This window comes from Osmerus eperlanus, chromosome 5, assembly GCF_963692335.1.
Source record: "Osmerus eperlanus chromosome 5, fOsmEpe2.1, whole genome shotgun sequence".
NCBI classification, from domain to species: domain Eukaryota; kingdom Metazoa; phylum Chordata; class Actinopteri; order Osmeriformes; family Osmeridae; genus Osmerus; species Osmerus eperlanus.
In genome coordinates this window covers 21606677-21625273 of record NC_085022.1, presented here as the reverse complement: position 1 = coordinate 21625273, position 18597 = coordinate 21606677, and the positions used below count along the sequence as shown (strand labels likewise).

At 49.4% G+C, this 18597-nt stretch overlaps 1 protein-coding gene across 3 annotated transcripts in view; it reads right to left on the bottom strand.

Moving 5' to 3' along the window:
- The window catches only part of det1 (DET1 partner of COP1 E3 ubiquitin ligase), a 283926-nt gene extending 267338 nt beyond the window's left edge, over positions 1 to 16588 (bottom strand). Inside the window, exons 1-7 of one of the 3 annotated variants that reach the window (XM_062462674.1) lie at positions 16279 to 16588; positions 15327 to 15679; positions 14606 to 15001; positions 14070 to 14423; positions 12747 to 12937; positions 12014 to 12205; positions 10438 to 10629 (exon numbers count right to left, since the gene is read on the bottom strand). In XM_062462674.1, coding sequence (XP_062318658.1) covers positions 10440 to 10629; positions 12014 to 12205; positions 12747 to 12937; positions 14070 to 14423; positions 14606 to 15001; positions 15327 to 15659 — 1656 coding nt within the window. In that variant the 5' untranslated portion in view covers positions 15660 to 15679; positions 16279 to 16588 and the 3' untranslated portion in view covers positions 10438 to 10439. Of the gene's footprint in view, positions 1 to 10041; positions 10630 to 12013; positions 12206 to 12746; positions 12938 to 14069; positions 14424 to 14605; positions 15002 to 15326; positions 15734 to 16278 lie in introns of those variants that run through there. The other 2 variants (XM_062462673.1, XM_062462672.1) reach the window with 2 other exon arrangements.
- Positions 16589 to 18597: the final 2009 nt, after the last annotated feature.

Below are 18597 nucleotides of genomic sequence, written 5' to 3'. Positions count from 1 at the left end.
CTCCTCCTCCTCCTCCTCCTCCTCCTCTTCCTCCTCCTTCTCCTCCTCCAGCCCCTTTCTCCTCCTTATACTTCTTCTGATCCTTCTCCTCCCTCCTCTCTTCGTCTCCTCCTCCTCTCTCCACCCACCCTTCCACTCCGCCTCTCCGCCTCCTCTCCTTCCCTCTCTGATCCTCTCCGCTCCGCTCCACTTTATGTGAGGACTCTAACTACCACTTCCATTCGCCGCCCCCCTCCTCTGCCCCCATGCACCCCATGCCCCTGCCTTCAGAGAGACCTTCATCCTGCATTGAGTGCATCTCCCTGCCCCCCTCCACCACCGCCTTGCTGCCTGTGGCCAGCTGCCCCCACCTCCACCCCTCTCCCCCCACCTCCACCCCTCTCCCCCCACCTCCAGCCCGCTCCCCCTCTCCATCCTGCACCCGTAGAGACTTTACTACCCCTCCCTCTAACAACAGAATACTGTTGACTGCTATTTCTGTCAGAGGCCGCTACCCTCTCTGTCTCCTTGACAGGAGGCTATTTTAAGGGTTTGTCTGTTTGGCAGTCGGCTCCTTGTTAAGAGTGCTGAGGCCAAACACACACACACGTCACAGTCACAGATCCCCCCCCCCCCCACACACACACACACACACACACCTACACTCAGGCCTATCAACTCTATCCAGAATCTGTCAGGAGGAGGAGGAGAAAGATGAGAAGGCGGAGGAACGAAGAAGAGGGGTAGGAGGAATAGACAGCAAGCATAGGGGGGGGGACAGTGGAGATGGTTGTGGACTTCAGGAGGAACACAGCCCCACTCACCCCCATCACCCTGTGTGACTCCCCAGTCAACACTGTGGAGTCCTTCCGCTTCCTGGGCACTATCCTCTCCCAGGACCTCAAGTGGGAACTGAACATCAGCTCCCTCATCAAGAAAGCACAACAGAGGATGTACTTCCTTCGGCAGCTGAAGAAGTTCAACCTGCCAAAGACAATGATGGTGCACTTCTACTCAGCCATCATTGAGTCCTCACCTCCTCCATCACCGTCTGGTACGCTGCTGCCACTGCCAAGGACAAGAGCAGACTGCAGCGTATCATCCGCACTGCTGAGAAGGTGATTGGCTGCAATCTGCCTACCCTCGAGGACCTGCACACCTCGAGGACCCTGAGGCGAGCGGGGAAGATTGTGGCCGACTCCTCCCACCCTGGACACTCCCTGTTTCAGTCACTCCCCTCCGGCAGAAGGCTGCGGTCCATCAGGACCAATACCTCACGCCACAAAAACAGTTTCTTCCCTTCCGCTGTTGGCCTCTTCAACAAGGCCAAGGGACCACACTGACTCTAATGACTTCTTGCTTAAAACACACTGCTTTTTGCACTGCATTACAAAATGGTATCTTGTACATTTGTATTTTTTGTAATATTTGTATTTTTATATTGTAATTTACGGCAATTTATATTTTATTTTATTGTATATTTAATTATATTCTAATCCCACTTAGTACTGCTAGTTTATGTACCCTTAGTATAGATAGTCCACATATTTAAATTTTAGGTATATGTTTATTGTATGCACCTTCCTGCCAAAGCAAATTCCTTGTCTGTGCAAACTTTCATGGCGAATAAATCCCATTCTGATTCTGATTCTGAGATTAAAAGGAGAAGGAAAGGAAAAGGAGGAGAGGAAAGAAAGCGAGGGAGAGATGAGAAAGAGCAGGAAGAGGAAGAGGATGAGGAGGAGGAGGGGGAGATGTGGAAAGATGGCTGTCAATCTGTCCACCCAACCCTAACCCTAATCACCAGACACAACTCCCCTGGGCAGAGCGAGGGCATGTATATACACATATTTTAGATTCAGTATGTATCAGACTGTATGTGCAGGTCTGTTAGGAACACAGAACAACCTCACAACACTTCTGACTGCTCCTCTGCAGCAGGACATGGAGGTGAACGTCCTGTTTGCTCCTGTTTCATGTCATTCTGTTGCCCTCCAGTGGCCGTTAGTGGAACAACAGGTGAATGTTGAACTGACATGCATTTGTCACTCGACTACTCTGTTCCAATAATGCCATCATCCAGACACTTGTCCACTCAGATTCTTACAATCTTAGCTCCTTCTGGAGACTCTATGTAAAAATGGCCTTCAAGAGGTAGTTTTTTTTTTTTTTTTTTTTTGGGGGGGGGGGGGGGGTCAAGTTTAGTTTAGGTGACACGTATGTTAGGTAAATTATTTTAGCTGTTATGTATTTTACTTTTGTGTATGTGTCTGTATCTGTTCATATGGGCCAGGTGCCTGATTTAAATAAATATTAAAAAGTATTGTATCAAGTCACCCTGTTATTTAGAGCATACACAGATCGAGTCTATAATGTAAACATATACCAAACATTTCCACTTCTACCCACACCAGAGACATGGGTACAATTTTCTCATTTAGCTTAAACTTTCTTAAAAATACTTTTTTATATGTTTACCAACAGTTCTTCTTTGTGATCCTGTAAGCATGGCCTTCTCCGTCCCTGTGTTGTCTAACTGCTCCGTGTCTGTCTAAACACAATCTCACCACCAGGGGGCAGCGTCACCAAACCCAACACCAATCACACATTAACCCTTGTGCTGCCTTCGGGTCACATGACCCAAAGGTTCATAACGAACCATCGTTGTGTTTACCCAATTTTACCCAATACAAAAACAAATAAAAATACTTTTCTTTTAACCATCGCAATGTGGGGGGTCTGAGACAGCCCAACGGTTAAAAGAAAATGATTCACTTTGTTTTGGTATGCGGTAAAGTTGTCGCAATACGACGGTGGGTCACAATGACTGATGGGTCAGAATGACCCGAAGATAACACAAGGGTTAACAACCACAGACTCTAGAACGAAGTGACATATGTAGATCAACACGTCTAGCTAAACACATCCCCCAAAATGTGTTCGTCACCCTCTATACACTCTCCCACCCCCAAATAAGAAGAAGAGAGAAAGAGCGAGAAGGGGGGGGGGGTCGAGAGGAAATCGCGGCAATCTTTTTGCCTAGATTGCCATGTTTTGCCTTGAACTCTCACTCTTTCACTCTCTATATTGTGTCTTTTCTCTCACCTTGGACTCTCATTTCTCTCTCTATCATTTATCTCTCTCAATTTCTATTGTTATACATGCTTTGTTGGCAGGACTGTGCAGGTTTAACAGGGTTGCCAAAGTCCACAGTGAAGGGACAACTCATTATTAACACTAAGGGAGTCAGGTGGCTGAGCGGTTAGGGAATCGGGCTAGTAATCGGAAGGTTGCCGATTTGATTCCCCGCCAGGCCAATGACGTTGTGTCCTTGGGCAAGGCACTTCACCCTACTTGCCTCGGGGGGAATGTCCCTGTACTTACTGTAAGTCGCTCTGGATAAGAGCGTCTGCTAAATGACTAAATGTAAATGTAACACATAATTATGAACATGTAAGAGAACTACACAATCCCCTTCTGTCACCCTCTTCCCTTCTGACACTCCTCTTCCTCCCTCCTTCCTGCCCCCCCCCCTCCCACAGAAAATCAAATATTAGTTTGTAAAATCAAATCAAATATTAGTTTGTAAAATCAAATCAAATATTTGTTGTCTTCTAACCTTCCCACTCCTACTGACAAACCAATTTCATGAAGTGTGTCTTCATTTTTTACGATTTCCACCAGGGACACAAACCGACACCTCACCAAGCCCTCCCCCCTCCCACCCCCCAGCCCGTCAGAACAGGGAGGGTAGGGTGGTAAGCTGCTTGTTATTAAATGTTGACACTGCACTCAAACTCGTACCGTAGAGACACGTATCGTATATCACGTCAAATGCTACAGTGTAACCGTGGAGACAGGAAGCAGGAAGAGAAGATGTCCAGTTACAGATCACTCCTCAGTGATCATGTGACCCTCAGTGATGGAGGACCATGGTGAACAACATAACGTAACCAGCTAACCCTAACAGAACAGGGCATATCAGAGGAGATGTACAGTAGTGAAGACACACATGGTCACACAAACACACACAAACCAACCCCATGTGAAGTTTGTCCACGTTCTAGATGTGCTCGGTTCATTTATACCTTGGTGCATATCACACACACAAATACACACACACGCACAAAGGAGCACACACTAACAAAGGAACACACACACGTCCGTGCACACATGTTCACTGAGGTGTTGTGTGTGCACGCACATCTTGAGTAGAGTGCTCTAAGTCCTAAAACTTCTTCCTCGTTCTGTATGGTAACAGGTGACACTGACCTTACGCAAATCAACCAATCAAGATCTGTGCTTGTCTTGTCATCTAACGTTGATTTTGTGGAGTGTTCAGACCAGGCTTCACAGCATACCTCTGCAGAACACGCGTCAGGCGCTGGGGCATGCTCTGGAGTCAGAGTGGCTCATTTAGGTAAGTAATTACATTTCTTTTTTTCTGTTTCTCTCGCCCCCCTCTCTCTTGCGCCCTCCATCCCTCTGCGCATCTCTCTCTTGCGCCCTCCATCTCTGACTCTCCTGCTGTCTTCATGGACTGGCCGTGGGGAGAAGGCAGAGTGTTATAGCTCGTATATGCTTTTATCAAGAAAGATGTATGAGGGGGTATTCAATAAGTCTTGAGCTGCAGTCAAATGCTCTACCGCTGAGCGACACCCAGGGCAGAGCAAGAATGATCACCATGACCATGAGACTATGGAACAGATCTAAGCTGCCTACTTGCATCACATTCATCAGTCATTACTTCAGTTTGACTGAGAGGAATCTTCTTTGCTACTCAAGGTCTTTTTCTTAATGTTCACTCAAGAAAGCTAAGAGTTACTTTTCCTACAAGGCCACCTTAATTTTGCGGTATGCGTCATTCAGCTGACTCCTTGGGTTGGGTTTGGGGGTAATCACAGTAGTGAGGTATTCTGAAGCATGGCGTGTTGAGAGACTTTCCCTTCCACCTGAGTCCTATTCCACTGCGCTCTGTGAATTGTGTCCGATTGTCGTTGCATGTCAAATTTGCGGGTACTTATGATCAGGGAAAAAGATTAAGGTGGCTGATTCAGGCTTCAGCAGGGCTTGATAACGACCCATTCATTATGATCAGTCGTGTTGGAGCAGGGAAACATCTAGAACACACAGGGCAGTGGGCCCGGGGGACCCTGAGGACCAGGGCTAACGACCACTGCTCCAGTACACAGAGGAGGTGTATACTTGCGGACTTGTGAAGTAACCCCAGCCCTGAGAATGTCAGAACAAGGTCATTTCCTGGTGTCTGGAGCATCAGCTGGCAGCCAAGCTGACAGAGGACAAGGTTCACAGATAGTCAGTCAGACAGACAGACAGACAGACAGAGGACAAGGTTCACAGATAGTCAGACAGTCAGACAGACAGACAGACAGAGGTCAAGGTTCACACATGATGGATTTGAGGGTTAGTGAATATAATCTATGGCCTGATGCTGTGGTCAGATCTCCCTGCTTCCCATCCCTAATGACACCAGACCTCTCTCTCTCTCCTGTATCTCTTTCCTTATGCTCCCTCTCTCTCTGTCTCTTTGTTCTTTCTGTCTTTCTCTCTCTACCTTCCCCTTTCTATTTCCCTCTTTCGCTACCTCTCTCTCTCTCTCTCTCTCTCTCTCTCTCTCTCTCTCTCTCTCTCTCTCTCTCTCTCTCTCTCTCTCTGCCTTTCTCTCTTGTTCTCTCGCTTCCCCCCCCCCCTCCTTCTTTCCCTCCCTCTCCCCCTGCTCTCCATGGCCCACTCAGTAACAGCATCAGTCCTTCAGGCTGAAATACCAGGAAGCATTTATGATTGTTGCCCTTTCCCAGGATCACATTGGCTGCGACGTTGCCAAGACTACAGCAATTAGCGGTGCCTGGTTACCAGGCAGACCACAGCAAAGGCTTCTGCACAGATACTGCATCTGCAGGAAAACCAAGGTCAGGCTTCGCAATAGGCATGTGTGTGTGCCGCCCAGGTCTTCTAACCTGCACAGGAACACACTCTGTTGCAAGTACTGGGGTGTAGCTCTGCTGGTACAAATCATAAAAAACCTAGTTTGTCTAACTAAACTCCAACTTCTTTTTAAGAAATCCGTGACATACAATTGCTTTTTCAAGGTACTTTGACAAATCCCAGGGAGGTGTTGGCATTGTTCATCTAACCCTTCCCCAGGCACTGCTTTTCATCAGAAATAATTTAATGAAAATATAAAGAGGTGAACGGCTGAAATAGTTTGGTACACTTCAGGGATAAACAAGGTTGTTTTAACCGAGGCTTTTAAGAGCCAGGCAGCCAGCAGCGATCCAGAAGCAGGCAGCTGAAACACCAGGACATCACTCCCGTACGGAAGCACCAGGTCCAGTCCACCTGTTACAGGTGTCATCACAATGCTCGTCACTATCACCTCCTCCCTCACACACTCACTCTGGGGACGATCTGGGTCCTTTGACTCTCACACACAACCACCAGCCTCCACAAACATCACTTTAGCCCAGCTACCACAGCAAATAGCAAGCAATTCGGTGGAGAGGGTGGTCGGTATTTGGCACAGGTGAGCAGTATGTTTACACCGAGAAGTGAGTTTAACTTTACCTTTTGTAGCAGAACAAGTCGACCTCATCAGACGAGTCCCTCTGGTGGCGGCGCTAGTCAGCTTTATGAGAACAGTGTTATTACTTCTACCATTCTACAGTTGAATCAACACAATTAAATCTTGTTCAAACAATAAGGTGAGTGCGTTCTCTCACGAAACAGTACGACAGGATGTCAGATACAACACGGGGAGATGGGTAATGTTGAAAAAGTACGACAGGATGTCAAATACAACACGAGGAGATGGGTACCTCCTCTTCAAGAGCAATCGTTCTGCCAGACAAAATGTCATATTTTTGAATTACAAAAACACTTGATTGAAAGATACTGAATGTATTGTGCCTTGAGCTTCCGGAAGAGTACACATCACTATGATAGTGTGTTTTCCCTTCTATCTGTGCCTCCACCACCCCCTCCACCACCCCCTCCACCTCCCCACCCCCTCCACCACCCCTTCCACCTCCCCACCCCCTCCACCACCCCCTCCACCACCTCCACCTCCACCTCCCCACCACCTCCACCACCCCCACCACCTCCACCACCACCCCCTCCACCACCCCCACCTCCCCCACCACCTCCACCACCCCCTCCCCCACCCCCTCCCCCACCACCTCCCCCACAACCACCCCCTCCAACACCCCCATGAATTAAGCACACAAGTCACCATCTCGTTATTCCTCTGCAGTTGTATTCATTTCATCCTTTCTTTGTACCTCCCCCCTTCCTCATCTCTGCACAACACCTCCCTCTTCCCCCCCCCCTTCCTCCCACATGACCCATTCACCCACAATCATATCCTCCCCACTCCGCCCCCCTTCCCACCCCCGACCCATCTGCCCTCCTTTCAGGGACTGGATGTGATATTCAATTAGCCTGTTGAAGAGGACGCCAGGTGAACACCTAATCCCATCCACCTGCTGCTGTTCACCACTTAACCCCAGACAGGGGGGGGGGGGGGGAGGACAGGTGAGGTGGGGTAAGAGTGGAGAAAAGGGAGGAAAGGGAGAAAAGAGATCTGAGGAGAGGAGGGGAGGGGGGAGAGGGAATGTGGAGAGGAGAGGGAAGGTGGAGAGGAGAGGGAAGGTGGAGAGGAGAGGGGGGAGAGGAGAGGGAAGGTGGAGAGGAGAGGGGGGAGAGGAGAGGGAAGGTGGAGGAGAGAGGGGGGAGAGGAGAGGGAAGGTGGAGGAGAGAGGGGGGAGAGGAGAGGGAAGGTGGAGGAGAGAGGGGGGAGAGGAGAGGGAAGGTGGAGGAGAGAGGGGGGAGAGGACAGGGAAGGTGGAGAGGAGAGGGGGGAGAGGAGAGGGAAGGGTGGAGGAGAGAGGAGGGTGGAGTGGAGAGATAGGTAGGGTGTCATTCCTGATCCCTCGTCCAGCTGGCAGGGATTTCTTCTGCCTCTATCTGATTTGAGATCGCCTGAACAACAGGATGACCCGTCGCTAGGCAACCCTCATCAATGTGTCCCATGACATCCTGTTGCAGGGTGTTAAGTGTTAGCATACAGACTCACAGCAGATTGCTCCAGTCTAAACTTACTCCAGGAGAGATTTTATCTTACAACTAAGAAGTCTCCCAAATAGCAGTAAAGGTTTCTAGCTAAGAGTTATCTCTAAAACCTATTCTCAAAGCTGCTGAGACCAACTTTTACAAACTGATAATCTTGAGTTTAGAGAAAGGGTAGAGTTGACCTTGTTGCTAGGGATGATGTAATGTTTCATGAACAAGCTTACTTACTATACCCAGTGATTGGCTGATCATGGATGGGTCTGTGATTTCATCATAGAAATATTGTGGAAGGAACTACCATATAATGGTTTATTTCAGCATTCTGGGAAATACTCTTAGACCTTAGTCATAATATTAGGAACGACACAACCATTATATTTCAATGTTTCTCTTAACCCTCGTGCTGCCTTCGGGTCACATGACCCAAAGGTTCATAACGAACCATCGTTGTGTTTACCCAATTTTACCCAATACAAAAACAAATACAAATAATTTTCTTTTAACCATTCCAATGTGGGGGGTCTGACACAGCCCGACAGTTAAAAGAAAATGCTTCACTTTGTTTTTGTATGAGGTAAATTTGTCGCAATACGACGGTGGGTCACAATGACTGATGGGTCAGAATGACCCGAAGATAACACAAGGGTTAACACAGCAAGTAGGGAGAAACTTTTAGATTTAAGATGTTTCGTGAATATGGACCCAGATCTCTTCACACCAAACAGAATAGGTCTCTTCAGACACAGAGCAGAATGACTCGCTGGAATCACTCAACACATGACAGCAGAATCATTTCCTACATGAGAGAGCAAGCCAGACAGAAGAACCAGAGATGCAGCTGGGGAGGATCCTGTGAGGGGAGGGGGGGGGGATAATATAATCAATCACACCTCCTAATCTCCCAGCCCATCTTCATCTTCTCGATCAGAAACACCAGTGGGGGAAGCCTTGTGTTAGCGAACACGGGAAGGATGATGACGATTCTGGATTTCTGAGGCGGTTTTGCTTCTTTCCCGTCAGGAACGCCCCCCTTAGTCTGCCTGAACACTAACCTGGGCCTGAGTGTGTGTGCACAAGCGCCCTCCCACAGTCACACACACCAACGCACACTCTCCCCCATCCCCTCTCTTCCTCTCCTCATGCAGACCATCTTGCGATGGTGAATGCTCACGTTTCGGTCTAAAAGCCAGAACAATCCAACATCATCATCTTGGTCTCCTTATGCAAACAGAGGCAGACAATCAGGCAGGCCAGAAGTCAGGCAGGGAGACGGGCAAGGAGACAGACAGGCAGGGAGACGGGCAAGGAGACAGACAGGCAGGGAGACGGGCAAGGAGACAGACAGGCAGGCAGGCAGGGAGACAGACAGACAGACAGGCAGGCAGGCAGGGAGACAGACAGACAGGCAGGCTGGCAGGGAGGGAGACAGACAGGACACAGACAGGGAGACATACAGGCAGGCAGGCCAGCAGGGAGACAGACAGGCAGGCAGGCAGACAGGCCAGCAGGGAGACAGACAGGCCGGCAGGTAGACAGGCCAGCAGGGAGACAGACAGGCCGGCAGGTAGACAGGCCAGCAGGGAGACAGACAGGCCGGCAGGTAGACAGGCCAGCAGGGAGACAGACAGGCAGGCAGGCAGACAGGCCAGCAGGGAGACAGACTAGTAGAGAATCCCAAGAATGCAGCTTCAGTCTCTGAGTGCCTCACTAACGAGGACCTGTTGTGTTCTCATCATACTTGTTCCTCCTGTACTCCCAGGCTGTGTTAGCAGCCAGGATGAACTAAGGAATTCTGACCATCTCCCTTTGTTCCAGTCGCATTTCTGTTCCTGAAACCCCCCGACTCTGACAGCACAGTGCACCCCCCCTGCCCCTCCCCCCTGCCCCTCCCCCCTGCCCCTGCCCTCCCCCCTGCCCCTGCCCTCCCTTCATCACCCTCCCATCCAGCAGGAATGTAGCTCCAAACACAAGAACCAAGTTTAAATCATTTTATTGAAACAAAATATATACACATCTAAAGAGCAACATAAAATATCGATGTACATGTGTAAGAGTATAAAACTGAACCTAAAAGCTGAAAAGTTCAGCTGCAGGTGGAGAGACGGGGACTTGCCTCGCACAAAGAATCCTGTCCAAACCCCCCACCCTCCCTCCACAAGCCACCCATAGCTCCTCCCTATTCAGCCCCTCGGTCGGCCATGTTCCCCCTCCTCTGCCTGCAGGCCCTCTCAGCCCAGCCGGGGGATGGACATCTGGGTTCTCCAGGGTTCTGCACAATGGACCGGTCCTCTGTGGTTCTTCAGGGTTCCAGCAGTAAAAAGTTAGTGGGTCTGGGAGGATCTCTCCTACAACCCACACGCACGTACACACGTTCACACACAAACGTGGCGCATGTGGAAGTTGACCACGTACTCTGCGTTGGTGCGCTGCACGGAAATGGCAAAGGGTTCGAAAGGATGAAAGGTGAATGCCACCAGGCGGCGGACTGTGTGGTTGATGGGACGACCCAGCAGGCCTGCCTGGATCTTAAACTTAAGCAGACCTGAGTCCCGGGCATAGAACCTGGAGGAGGGGAGGGGGAGAAGGAGAGGGGGCAGAGAGAGGAGGAGAGGGGGGCAGAGGGGAGGGAGGGGGAGAAAGGAGGTGGGGGGAGGGGGAACGAGAAAAAAAAGTGTTATAGAAAAGAGGATGGATGCAGGCAATGAGTAGAAGACAAAAGGGAAAGAGTGAAAGCCATGTTGCACCCAGCGGTGCACAGGTATATAGAAATATGTATCTTTCTGCTGGAGGAAATGGTGTCTGTAGACAGGTTAGACACATGTCAGAGACACAGATCCCCTGGAGTGTTCCTTAGATTTCAGGGCTTCTACCCTTACAGAGCTTCATAACCTAATCAACAGGCAAGATGAGCCCATCATGATGGCATGATGAACCTAGAATGAACCTTTCCAGATTCATCTTTTCTTTTCAGATGAGTAGGTAACTTTAGGAACCCTATACTCAACATATTATGAACCTAAGAAATCTATAATGAACCAATAATGAAACTTTACTTAACGTAATACAGCCAGTAGCAATGCAGTGAATTGTATCTACTAGTTAATAAATGAACACATTTACTGATCAACATGGATGCACAGTAATATTGCACTACAATAAAGATCTGGCCAAGAAGTATATTGAAAAATAACGCACACCCCATCATCCAATCTGAATCGAGTAATCACTCAGGCCATGATATAATGAACATAAGTTGTGCAATGAACCTATCCAGCCTGTAAGATGAACCTATCCACCCTGTAAGATGAACCTATCCACCCTGTAAGATGAACCTATCCAGCCTGTAAGATGAACCTATCCAGCCTGTAAGATGAACCTATCCACCCTGTAAGATGAACCTATCCACCCTGTAAGATGAACCTATCCACCCTGTAAGATGAACCTATCCAGCCTGTAAGATGAACCTATCCACCCTGTAAGATGAACCTATCCACCCTGTAAGATGAACCTATCCAGCCTGTAAGATGAACCTATCCACCCTGTAAGATGAACCTATCCACCCTGTAAGATGAACCTATCCAGCCTGTAAGATGAACCTATCCACCCTGTAAGATGAACCTATCCACCCTGTAAGATGAACCTATCCAGCCTGTAAGATGAACCTATCCACCCTGTAAGATGAACCTATCCACCCTGTAAGATGAACCTATCCAGCCTGTAAGATGAACCTATCCACCCTGTAAGATGAACCTATCCACCCTGTAAAATGAACCTATCCACCCTGTAAGATGAACCCTGTAGCTTTCCCGTGTTGCCTTGGTTACCTGAGGGCATGGGAGAGAGAGAGAGACACAGTCTCCATGTACACCTCACAGTCACACAGGCCTTCCTCTGCCCACAGCTCTGATGTTGCTGTTGATTATGGGATGTTGTTGTTGTGTCCTACCTGATGGGGTGGTCTCCGCAGGTCTTGGGGCGCTCCATGACGGAGACCCACTTGTCGTCGTAGGTGAAGAGCGAGAGGTCGAGGTAGGGGCTGCTGCTGTAGGACTGGGCGCTGATGGGGAGCTGCCCCAGAAGGCGCCGCACAGCCTCCGTGTGGCCCCCGTACTTAGCGTTCACGATGGTGTCCTTGAACCTGAGAACACACGCACGCACGCAAGCACACACGCACGCAAGCACACACGCACGCAAGCACACACACGCAAGCAAACACACGCAAGCACACACACACACGCAAGCACACGCACGCAAGCACACGCACGCACGCAAGCACACACACGCAAGCACACACACACACACAAGCACACACACGCAAGCACACACACACACGCAAGCACACGCACGCAAGCACACACACGCACGCAAGCACACACACACGCAAGCACACACACACGCAAGCACACACGCACGCACACACACACACACAAGCACACGCACGCACGCAAGCAAGCACACACACACGCAAGCACACACGCAAGCACACACACACGCAAGCACACACACGCGCAAGCACACACACAAGCGGAGAACACACACACTAGCTTGAAATTCTCTTTAATTTCCTTGGACAAGACGCACAACCAGGGGGATTTGACCATAACAGGAATATCCTTTTTTTATGAATAAATAAACGAACCAAGGAATCACGTAACCAATAAGCCAACGCCTTTGCCTACCTCCTCTGGACCTGCCGGGCATAGTTGTTGCTGGATGCGGAGCAGGGGAACTGGACAGCCTCGCTGTGGAGCGTGGCGTTGCGGAACAGGTCACAGAAGTTCTCGAACAGCTCCAGCAGCTTGTCTGACGTGTTCTCGAACACAGCCAGCACCTCTGTGTTCACCATGTTGTACACCACAAAGAAGGACGGCTGGAGGGGCGGGGGGCAGGGAAGAGAGGATTTTATAAACACACTGGTAAATTCATATAAAGCACTCTCAAACTCACTCTCTCTCACCCTGTCATCAAGCACTTTCATGAAGTCTTTATAGCAATTTTCAACACTTGAAATGGATGGCTCCTTGTATTAGCTCTGCGGTGGTTTAAAGAGAGAGGAGCTGGGAATTGATCACCTGTAGTAATGGGGCTGATCAATACAGAAAGGGCTCACTCAGGGCTGTCAGAGGGAGGACAATGCTACCACCTGTCCCAAACCCAACCACAGCCTTCTCACGCACACGCGCGCACACGCACACGCACTACAGCCAGAGAACTGGGGCCAGGACTACAAAGCAGGTTCAACATGTCCTGGAACATATTTTACTGAGCTGGCTTCACCAAGCCTGACAAGTGTGATTGACTACAATCACACTAAGCAGTGTCTGGACGGTGCTGCCCAGGTGTCTCTAGCCGTGAGCGCTGTTTGCTCCTCATGACCAGTTGAAATACGGACCACCATGATCTATGTATCACACAAGATGAACAAACAATGAACTACAAACTTTAAATATAATCCAGGATGAAAGCAATGTTGCCGCTTCCAAAGGCTTGAAGGAAATTTTGTAATAAATTGCAGACTGAATGCATAAGGTAATAGGCTTACCAATATCACTGCCCCATCATGAAGTCAGTGTACTTCCCACACGAGCAAGGCTAGCACCTCTTAAGAGGTGCAGCTCACTTGGGAGGGGTCAGTGACTATACAGACTCTGTAGGGGTGCAGCTCACCTGGGAGGAGTCAGTGACTATACAGACTCTGTAGGGGTGCAGCTCACCTGGGAGGAGTCAGTGATTATACAGACTCTGTAGGGGTGCAGCTCACCTGGGAGGGGTCAGTGACTATACAGACTGTGCAGGGGGGTGCAGCTCACCTGGGAGGGGTCAGTGACTATACAGACTCTGTAGGGGTGCAGCTCACCTGGGAGGAGTCAGTGACTATATAGACTGTGCAGGGGGGTGCAGCTCACCTGGGAGGGGTCAGTGACTATACAGACTCTGTAGGGGTGCAGCTCACCTGGGAGGGGTCAGTGACTATACAGACTGTGCAGGGGGGTGCAGCTCACCTGGGAGGGGTCAGTGACCCTGAGAGTGACCACGTCCTCGCTGGTGTACTTGATGAACAGGTGGTGCTCGTCCAGCAGCTGCATCTTCCACATGCGGAGCTGCCGGAGCTGGTCGAAGAACTGGAAGAAGCGGCGTTTGGCCGTGGCGCTGCCGTCCTGCTCCGCGCGCCGCCACAGGAACACCAGCAGCCGGTGCTTCAGGGAGTTGATGGTCTTCTCCGTGTAGAGGCGGGGGAAGCCGGGCTGGCCCTCCGCCAGCGCTTCAGAGTACCCGGCAGAGAGGGTGAGGAGGTCGTCCTCGTAGCAGAACCTCCCGATGGTCCTCACGTCCAGGAACGTGCCCTCTGGTGTCACCTGACCACAGAGGAGAGGGGCACTTCCTGTTACCGTGTGCCATTATATCCTAGGGTTAGGGTGTGTGTGTGTGTGTGTGTGTGTCTGTGTGTGTGTGTGTGTGTCTGTGTGTGTCTGTGTGTGTGTGTGTGTGTGTGTGTGTGTGTGTCTGTGTGTGTGTGTGTGTGTGTGTCAGCCCTTACCTGGAAGACATGTATGGTCTGCTGCTGGACCGACAGCACGGCCAGGATGTTCCTGTACAGGTACAGCCCCTGGTTGTGTGACAGGACGATCTTGTCACACTTGAAGGAGCGCGTGTCACACAGGCGTCCCGTGTGCAGGTCGATGATGTGCAGTGAGTAGTCCTCCAGCGGCGAGCGAGGGTTGGGTGTCACCGCCTCGTTGTTCCGGTAAACCTCAAAGAAGTACGGCGGGGGTTCCTCAGGCACGTAGGCGGCGGAGCCCACGATGACGTAGCGGCAGTCGTCGGTGAACAGGCTGCACTCCCGGTTCAGGTGCTCCCCGTTGGACGCCACGTTAGTGACGTGCAGGAGAGAGAAGAAGCGCTGGAACAGATGGCCGCGGATGTTGAGGGAACGCTGTAAGAACAAAGACAAAAACAAACATGTTTCAAGTTTACTGTCCGTGCTTCAAATTATACAGTGATATACATTTTAGGCCACACCACCCAGCCCTAAACGCACCACTACCTGGTCCCTGCCTGGTCCCTGCCTGGTCCCTGCCTGGTCCCTGCCTGGTCCCTGCCTGGTCCCTACCTGGTCCCTACCTGGTTCTACCTGGTCCCTACGTGGTCCCTACCTGGTCCTGGTCCCTGCCTGGTCCTGCCTGGTCCTGGTCCCTGCCTGGTCCTGGTCCCTGCCTGGTCCTGGTCCCTGCCTGGTCCTGGTCCCTGCCTGGTCCTACCTGGTCGTTGCCGTTGGAGAGGGTCTCCCCGTCCTGGCCCAGCAGCAGGTCCTCGGCCGCTTGGCTGCCCTGGTACTCGTACACTTCCAGGGACGTCTGGTCGGAGGAGAAGGCTATGAAGCAGCGTCCGTCCGGGGAGAACTTGCGCAGGAAGCAAGGGGGCTTCTCCACGTTCACCACAGTGAAGTTGGGGAAGAGGTTCTGGTGGAGGCAGCGGACCCGGTACCAGTGTGCTCCGGGCCGGCCCGAGGAGATACGCCGGCCTTCCAGACGATGGACCACGTTCTGGTTCTGGATACGACGAGGCCTCAGGGTGGGGGAGTCGTCGTCCATCTCTAGGGCTTGGAGAACCACTACAGGGAGGGAGGAGGGAGGGAGGGAGGGTCAGGGTGAGTGGGCTTCATCACCTGTACGTCATCATGGAAGGCAGAAGGAGAAAACATCAGAGAACTGTTTTACATTAATCATAGTTTCATATTCGTTATATGAAATGTTTTTCTCCTAAGCAACAGGGGAGATTACGACGTGCGACCTCTTGATCTGCAGTCAAATGCTCTAACCACTGAGCTATTTATGATTGATTGACTTAAATAGTGTCTTGTTTACGTTGCTGAATTTTTCATAAGTCTAACATGTCTGCAAACCCATTGATTCCCAGTGAAGGCTGGGAATCATTGGGTTTATGTAGCAGATATACACTTTTAACCAAATCATAAATGTTGCACATAGCTAGCTAGATTGAAGTTTGAAACAACAGATGGCTTTTCACTAGATTAGTTCATATCCTGCCACTCTCTTCCTCGCGCACACTCACACAGACTCAGCTAGATAGCTAGCTCAGCCATATTCAGATTTGCTTTGACAAGCTACATTTTAGCTTGGCTTTATACGGTAGCATGAAGACTAAACAATAAACATTAACGTGTTTAATATCGTCTAGTTAGCCACTCACCTCTTTACAGACCGCTAAAATCGCATTTCTCCACCACCTTAAAAGATTATAGCTAGCTGGATGGCTAGCCTCACAACTTTGCTAAAAGGGTTGCTATGTGTGGTTGTCCGTCTTTAAACTTAATGTTAACTTCGAAAATGTCTCATAAACGATTAAGTTCAAATTTTGAACGTAGCAAGATTGTAAATTAAAAGACAAATCATATAAAAATGTAGAGGTGCTAGCTAGCAACCAAGCTTAAAGAGGAAGAAGAAAAAAAGTGATGCACGAGCATTGTATGTACTCAAACGTTCTGACTAGTCACAGCGCCACATGGAGGTTCAGGACAAGAGAACAATAACACCAATCACACGTCAGTTTAGAAAATAATTGTAAATGTCAAATCATTTAAGCACAAAAACAATTTCTTCTTGGATTGTATGGAAGAACTTTCTCTACGCTCTTTAAATTATGATTGAAAGAAGCAACCTTTGTGTATTCTTTCACGTGCGTTTTCAACGTTTTAAGGTTCATCCTAGTTTATACGTGTAGCCGGTGTAGATGGGTTAAACTCACTCCTCAGGTAGCTATGTTTAAAGGCCACCCGCGCAAACGAAACGTTCGCTTTTTCGTTGGCGTAGTTGTCGCGCTTGTTGGCGGTTTCGATCCCGGGTGCGGGCGAACGCAGCCATGTAACCTCCGACGGCGACACGGCCACGTCTGTTACATAAACAATGGGCCTATATTCGGCTACATTGAACAGACACCTCCGCTGATGTGGAAACAAACAGAAAAGATGCAGTCAAGAGAGATTCAGCAGCATCGTTCACCTTGTCGGCGTGCTGTGTTGTCATAATAGTTGGTCTCTAAATGAAGAAATTGATGCCGCAAGGTGTGGGTGTGTTTGTGTAGCTAGGGCTACCCGCTGTTTGTTTCTGGTACTAGCTAATTGATTTGTTTGAAACCGCCATTTGTATGTTTGGTCGTAAGATTTCTCAAGCATTGTACATTTTAATGACTACCTCGGTGGACTAGTCAGGCTTAATCATTTCGTTTTGTAGACTACACGAAAATGGATTCCATTCTATACAGACCCCCAAAATTACTATTGTAACACAGAAAATTATAAGACAAGGAGGTCTTCTATCCTGGCCTCCTAAGCTTGATAATGGCTCTATGTGCAATTATCCCTGACCTAACTGTGGAAAACGGCACATGTAATTGTGTTAGATAGACTTGCAGTGAACATGAAAAAGTGACTCGAAAACAGATGGAGAAAGAACATTACATTAAATTGTCCACTTCATAAAGTAGGCCTAATGGTATTTTTTGTCCTGTATAGCTACTATATCTGGTTCTGTATTTATCAGATTGAATGTGTGTGTAGCACAAGCAAGCAAGATAGAGGATGTTAAAGTTACTTTACTTGTTTACTGGATAAACAAGTTCAGTTATTGGTTTCAAACATCTCAAGCTCACTTCAACCCCCTTTCTTTCTCCATTTCTCTCTCTCCATCTTCTCTCCTCTCTCTCACTTTTTCAATATCTTTCTCTTACTCCCTACCACTGTCTCCCTTGTCCTGTCTCTCACACACATCTACCCCCCCCCCCCTTTCTCTCTCTCTCTACCCTGCTTTTCACCTGAGCTTTTAAGCTCATGTGATGGAGATGAAACAGTGGCATGGACAATTCATGGGCTTTTTGGCCATTCTTTCAGGAGGAATGGAGTTGCACTTTAAGTCCATTTGCTTCTTTGTTTGCAGTCTGTACCCCACAACGAGTGTTGCCTGCCAAGCCTGTCTACAGAATGGACTGGGGGTGAGGGTCCTGGACTGGGGGTGAGGGGCCTGGACTGGGGGTGAGGGTCCTGGACTGGGGGTGAGGGGCCTGGACTGGGGGTGAGGGTCTTGGACTGGGGGTGAGGGTCCTGGACTGGGGGTGAGGGGCCTGGACTGGGGGTGAGGGTCTTGGACTGGGGGTGAGGGTCTTGGACTGGGGGTGAGGGTCCTGGACAGACGTTTTGGTAGATGGCTTCATGAGAACGATCTTCATGCTGCTTACATGAATATAGATGCACATTTTAAAAAGGACATTTCAGTGAAGACAATTGCAGAGAAAGACATGTAATTAATCAATTTATCAAGTCAATTTTCTGCATTTGTGTTTCGATTTGAATAGCAGATTGAAAAGGTCACTCGAGGCAACAACCACAGATAGAGCCACACTGTTCAGCCATCTTGTCTGTCTTTTTCACTAAAAGGCTATGTTTGACATTTAACAAAAATGCTTTTAACTTTTCATGGCAGGCTGAATTTGACAGAGTAATGGCTAATTCTCTGA